At 34.5% G+C, this 6588-nt stretch overlaps 1 protein-coding gene and 1 non-coding gene across 2 annotated transcripts; both read left to right on the top strand.

The window, feature by feature from the left end:
• Positions 1-281: 281 nt before the first annotated feature.
• On the top strand, positions 282-3437 carry LOC133290492 (haloacid dehalogenase-like hydrolase domain-containing protein At4g39970). Its single transcript, XM_061488582.1, has 11 exons — positions 282-756; positions 864-957; positions 1277-1321; positions 1434-1484; positions 1690-1764; positions 1854-1887; positions 2292-2347; positions 2450-2509; positions 2804-2863; positions 2997-3043; positions 3149-3437. The coding sequence occupies exons 1-11, from the start codon at positions 371-373 to the stop codon at positions 3195-3197; spliced, it is 957 nt and encodes a 318-aa protein (XP_061344566.1). The 5' UTR covers positions 282-370; the 3' UTR covers positions 3198-3437.
• An 896-nt stretch (positions 3438-4333) lies between these two features.
• TRNAM-CAU (transfer RNA methionine (anticodon CAU)) lies at positions 4334-4418 on the top strand. Its single transcript is given in 2 exon segments — positions 4334-4371; positions 4383-4418. It is a non-coding gene; the product is annotated as a tRNA-Met (tRNA).
• Positions 4419-6588: the final 2170 nt, after the last annotated feature.

Here is a 6588-nt window from a genome sequence, read left to right as displayed (position 1 = left end):
ATTTATTCATTCATTTGTTTTTGTAATTATTTATTTTATATTCAATGATTCATTCACTAATAAGTTAACATATTAGATGCAAAAATCAACTAATAATTTAATTTTCATTTATATCTCAGGCTCTGATGTTTTAATTATGTGAATAATTAAATATAAATAAATAAATAACAAGAACGAGTGTAAAAGAACTATAAAACTTTTTTAGATTTAGTTTTCTTGCTATCTAATTTCCTCCTTTACAAAAATTAAGGTACATAATAAGAAGGGTGATGTGTGAAGAATTTACAAGGGAAAGGAGGGGCCAATGGCAATGGCAATGTACAACCACACAAAATAGAGAGAGTGATCACTAAAGTGATGGAGTTTTTGAATGGTTAATGGTGATATGATGAACATGGCATTGGCATCTTCTCTCTCTCTCACTCTAAGTCTCTCCACCTCCTCCTATTCCTATCTTCCCCACACCAACACTATCCTAACCAAACATGGGTTTCGATATCCCAGTATAAACTTATCCTCCTCCAAGCACCGTGTCTTCTCAGTCTCTTCTTCTTCTTCTTCGCTTCAAGCTCTCATATTTGACTGTGACGGTGTTATCCTTGAGTCCGAACACTTGCATCGTCAGGCCTACAACGATGCGTTTGCTCATTTCAATGTTCGTTGTACTTCTTCTTCTGCCCAACCACTCAACTGGGGCATCCACTTCTATGATGAACTCCAAAACCGCATTGGTGGAGGCAAACCCAAAATGCGATGGTTTTCTCTTTCCCTTCTAAGTTACAAAAAGTTTTTATTTTTGTTCTTGTTTACTCATTAAGTGATGTGTTTTTATTATTGGGTTGTTCCGTTTTGGGATTATTAAGGTACTTTAAGGAGCACGGGTGGCCTTCATCCACTTTATTTGAAACAACTCCAAGTAGTGATGAGGATCGTGCCAAGTTAATTGACATAATTCAGGTGTTTATGTTTTCTTACTTTCACTTGTCTCTGTTTGGCCACCATCAGAAATGGTTACTTTATATAGCAAGTTTCACTTAGTAGTTAGTACTTAGTACTTAGGAGCTTCACTAGCTAGACATTACTATTGAGAAAAGTTTCCTGATCCTTCTCAACTATTTTGAGAGACCTTTATGCACGCATGAATGTTCCATTGCTTTGTATGCTTATGCTGTATGCATGAATAACATGTTTTGATTTTTAACCTGTGATGACCCTTTCAATTTTCATCTAACTTAAAATATGCTGTCATTGCATTTTCTCTATCTTGGTCATATAGGATTGGAAGACTGAGAGATACAAAGATATAATTAAGTCTGGAACTGTAAGTAGACTTCTATATGTTTCCTATCCTAATATTCCACATTCTTAAACTGTGAAGATGGTTTATGTCTTGTTGATAAGCTACTGTTAAATACTTGTACGTTTTGACACAGGTAAAACCCAGACCTGGAGTTTTGAGATTGATGGATGAGGCCAAAGATGCTGTAAGATAACATTGTATACCATTTATATATATTCTACCACTCTAGTGATCTCTTGTTTCAATTTCATTACTTGAAGTCTAACTTACTTCTGACTTTTGGGATGTCTTCAATATGAGCTATTTTGATTTTAGTTCAAACTCATTACTTTGTTAATCAGAGATATCTGCTTATAGGTTTGTTATTTTTTCCCCAATTGCTGTTTCAGGGGAAAAAGCTAGCTGTTTGCTCTGCTGCAACTAAAAGTTCAGTTATTCTCTGTCTTGAAAACCTTATAGGAATCGTAAGCCCATTTTCTTATATATTCTCACTATTGGAAGTAGAAATTTAGTTATTAATTTGCATTCAACCAACTTATTTTTTCTGTTGTAGGAGCGCTTTCAAGGCCTTGATTGCTTTCTTGCTGGTATATTCACATCACTCGTATATCTTTTTATTGGTCATTGAGACTTATGTTTCCTGCTTAAGATTTGTGGACCAAAAGTTATTGTCTTATACCATGCTGCCATGCCCAGAGGCATCAAAAAACTCAAAATTAATTTGCAGTCTAAGACTTTGTGCATTTTTACCTGGAGAGTTTATTTTTCCATCCTATAAGAAAATTGGATAACTTAGTCATAACTCATAAGTCATGCTAAGCTTTTGCAGAGTGTTAAGTCATAACTTTAGTCCATTTATACATGTGCAAAAAAGGGGTTTCCTTGTTGATAAAATCCGCTCTACTTGTTTGATTTTTATTTTTATTTTTGATTTGGCAATACTTTGGGTACTCAAGTTTAATTTTTCTATCCATTTTATTCAAACTTTCAGGTGATGATGTGAAGGAAAAGAAGCCTGACCCGTCAATATATCTGACAGCTTCCAAGGTTTTAATATGACAATACGATCAAGAACATAGAAACATTATATTTTAAGGTTTCTTTTATGCACCAACAGACTGAGCATAATTTTCATGTTGTGACTTGCAGACGCTGGGTGTGTCAGAGAAAGACTGCTTGGTGGTAGAAGATAGTGTTATTGGGTTACAGGTAGATCTTCTCGGGTTATAAATCCTCTATGCGTACCCTTAAGATTTAACCAATCTCAATATGTACAAAAAAATAAAATAAGAGAAAAGAAAACTGACTATATGAGCTTGGGTTAGAAATTTAAGGGCAATGTATTGTCTTGATGTGTTAATTGATATAACAATATTAATAGTTAAGCTTAAGAATATGGAAATTCAAATTACAGATCTTCAGTGTGTTTCTTATTTGGCCAAATCGCATTTAATCATGTTATTTAACCAACAAAAATGTCCAAACAATCATTTGAATCTACAGGCAGCAACAAAAGCAGGGATGTCATGTGTGGTTACCTACACATCTTCCACGGCTGACCAGGTGAACTGTTACCCTTGGAATGAATTTGACAATAAAATACTAAACGATTTGATATTGAACTTGAAGGGAGATTACTATCCATTTAACTGGCTGCATAATGACGTACCTGGATTCTATTTTGGATCTAATGTAGGACTTCAAAGAGGCCATAGCAATCTACCCTGACTTGAGTAACATAAGGTATAATGCATTGCTGACAATTGAATGTATTAGGTTTTCTTAGTTTAGACTTGAGTAACATAAGGTATAATGCATTAATGACAATTTGTGTGAACCATCATGCAGATTGAAAGATTTGGAATTACTACTTCAAAATGAAGTAGCTGCTAAATAGGAGATTTTCTTGTCTTGGAAATGTTGCTATTTCAGCTTCCCTAAAAATGGTTTCTATCAGGAAAATGGGTTGAATATTTGATGTTTACCAATTATCACAAGGTTAAGATCTTGTTTTTTTTTTTTTTAACATGTTTTTATATATTCATTGACAGCCGATGTATACAATACATGTAAGAAATAATGTGAAAACAATTCATTGGAAGATGTAATAAAGATGATAATCTATATCTTGTTTGTATTTTGTCATGTTATATCGCAATGCAAGCTCTCAATCCTCACATCCAAAAAAGGGAGATGACATCAAACGGTTCTTGTGATTCATCTATGGATTAAGTTGTCTTAAGGTCTGAATTAACCTTCGGCTTTGGCTTTTGTTCAACTTTTATAATACCGAGCTACTATTGTCCTTGGTCACTGGGGCGTAAAAGTTTTCATATCACTATCTATGACAGTTTTGTAATCTCTGTGTTTCGCATTTTCCCCTTGAAAGTATCCTAATATCTCATTAACTGTGCAGTGTACAACGTCAGGACCATACAAATCAACATGCACGTAGAAATTTTTTTTTTGAATAGTTTAAATGATCGAATAATTTAAGGCAGATGATATGTTAAGAATTTAAAAATATAAGTTTTCAATGTATTGAATGGTGTTCTTTTTATTAAACTCTCGACCAAATTCTCTATATTTGTAGCATATATCAATGTATAGATGAAAAGTTTTTGACAAACAGTAGTATGGGAAGAATAGTTAGTTGAAAATAAAAGAGAAATTTGAAACCTGTACTAAGTTGTTGGAAGCTTTAAATTAATTATTCAACAATATTGGGATTTCTTTAATAAAATAGTTTGAATTTTAATTCTTAGTTTTTCACAATTAAATTAAAATTATATATAGAGTAAGAAACTTAACAACATAGAAAGGATCAAAGAAAGATGCAAACACATTTTAGCAAGGAGAAAACGGTTATATCTGGAAAGACTAACTTTTAGTCAGTAAGTTGAAGTATTTAATACAAGTTTTTCATTTTTCCAGTGATATATTTGTTACAGCAGAGACAAAAAAAAAAATTGATTCAACAGGCCACATACTTTCTATATTTATAGAACTTTATCAGTATAGGCTACACAAGTTGGGGTGGTGGCGCAGTTGGCTAGCGCGTAGGTCTCATAGCTTCTGAGTTATCCTGAGGTCGAGAGTTCGAGCCTCTCTCACCCCAATACGCTTTTTTGTTAAGTATTGGACATTTTGATTTTCGTTCTTTTCACTGTTCTCTGGGACTGGTCAGAGGCTTGCAGCTACTGATCTGGTCATATATGTTGTTCATGTTCGAAGTTAAGTTTCGAACCATGCTAGTCCAATTTGAAGTCTTATGATCCTTTTTGTGCAAATGAACTCAATCATTGTCAATCTTTCCTTTCGCTGGGTGCAGCAATCCACTCAAACAACTTGTGGGAAAGAAGCCAAGAAGCCACGTAAGTAAATAGTGACACGTAAGTAAATTATTCTATGGAAATTATACATAGTGCAAGAAGCCAAGAAGAGAAGCAATAGTAAAAAATATAAAAATGATGGTTCAAAGGGCTAGGCTCACCAGGCGCTATGGATCAGATGAGCAGCAGCCTGTAATCCCTCCACTGTCAGGAGCCGGAAGTGATCGCTGCTCTGTGAAACCAGCCTCACGCTATGCCCTCCGGTTTAGGAGCCAAGAGACCTGAGCCTTCGCTCAGGGCCCGTAGCCCAACTCTCAACTTGGAGTGGGCAGGCCAGCACAATGCAGCATCTCACCCAACCCAGTGTATCCATAACCCTGTCCCATCATCTTATTGCCCCCACATGGGTTACAAGTTGGCGCTACTCAACTCGGTATACTGACTTGCCTGTCAGAGGATTTAAATACAATGTTTTTTGTCATAATCTAGCCCATGTGGGACTTAAATACCAACACAAACAATCAATCCGAGGAGGTGTAAGTTAGTCACACTCCTCCATGACAATCACTATCCTTGTGTGTGTAATTAGTTGTTTATGTAATATACTGATTATATATTTACTCAATAGAAACGGGGAAAGAAAGAAAACGTACTATATCTGTGGAATGGAGGAAGAGTCGAGCTCAACTTTTTTGTTGGAATCGGAACACTACCAAAGCATAGCAAATACAAACAACAGAAATGAGGAAGCAGGGCCAGGAAGCCGCCAATATCTTAAGCGGTTTGGTTGAGTAACCTCAAATTTTTGGATGGCTCAGTCAGTCAGACTTCGTGCTTGTTTTGCTTTCTATTTGCAGGGGCAAGAGTGCCATAGTCGTTAACAGATGTTACATGATTGATCTTTACAGTAGTTATATGCTTGCTTGTCTCAAAATTAAGTCACGCTGTTCTCGTTGTAAAGGTGTAAGGTTCGAACCCTGCTAAAGCAATATGAAGACTTTTTATCTTTTTTGAGCAAATGATTATTGTTTTCGTTTTGAAAAAAATAAAAAACAAAAAGTAAATCGAGACAAGTATTTGCAATTTAATTGAGCCAATGACCCGAGTAACCTAGAGAAAGACTAGATTCTTTACTGCGTAAATATGATATGCACTTGATTAATAAAAAGTACCTTTATTTTTATATTTTTAATTTAATTTTTTACTAAATTTATTTTATGAAATCATCTGAACGTTTATGTTGATCTAGAGAAAAGGTTTTTTAACCTAACAAATTTAAGATATGATTTGAGGAGAGGGTAGACTAATGTGGAGCAAAACGACTTCTAGGAGAATTTCAATCTTAGGATCAAGTAGCCTCTTAAAAGATCTCATGTCGCTTGAGTTATAGTAATTAAACAATCTAGTTTCACATTAATAATTAAAAACATCCTTTAGAAAGTAACTATATTTGAGCTAAAATATAAATATTTACGACTTATAAACACCAATTGACACCCCTGAAGATGTCTAATCACGAGGGATGCAGACAAAGTTTGATCAATTTCCTTCTCACTCTATTAAAGCTAGTAAGCTACGGTTCACCGGCGTTGGCAATTACCATATATAGGCATAAATTTTGAAGGTAGTTTATTGACCTCCATATTAGCATATTAACTAACAACTGCACAAAGCTAGTTATAATAATACAAGAACGATCGGGCCTTTACACTAATTCTCCCAATTTCAACATTTTATTTTAGGGATTTATGTTTATCATTTAACATAATATAACTTCACTTTCCTACGCACACATTAAAGAGGTGGGTCCACGTGTTTTTCTTTCTCTTTCATCATTCCACTTTCTCTCTCCCTTTTGATGTGAGAGTTGAAAACAACACTTACATTATGTTACATAACACTAATAAAACCCTTTATTTTATCCGATAATGTATTCAAGTTTAAATGTTAATCCAG

Source organism: Gastrolobium bilobum, unplaced genomic scaffold, assembly GCF_033153095.1.
Source record: "Gastrolobium bilobum isolate Gb01-03AN ecotype WA unplaced genomic scaffold, APGP_CSIRO_Gbil_v1 utg4377, whole genome shotgun sequence".
Classification (NCBI taxonomy): Eukaryota; Viridiplantae; Streptophyta; class Magnoliopsida; order Fabales; family Fabaceae; genus Gastrolobium; species Gastrolobium bilobum.
The sequence above is the reverse complement of the archived record's forward strand: the minus strand, read 5'-3'. Positions and strand labels throughout refer to the sequence as shown.

What these genes read in the sequence shown, in the direction of transcription:
- LOC133290492 (XM_061488582.1), top strand. Translation starts at nt 371, where the DNA reads ATGGTTAATGGTGATATGATGAACATGGCATTGGCATCTTCTCTCTCT. An exon ending in GGCAAACCCAAAATGCGATG is followed by an intron (nt 757 to 863) that starts GTTTTCTCTTTC and finishes GGGATTATTAAG; the next exon opens with GTACTTTAAGGAGCACGGGT. An exon ending in TATATCTGACAGCTTCCAAG is followed by an intron (nt 2,348 to 2,449) that starts GTTTTAATATGA and finishes TGTGACTTGCAG; the next exon opens with ACGCTGGGTGTGTCAGAGAA.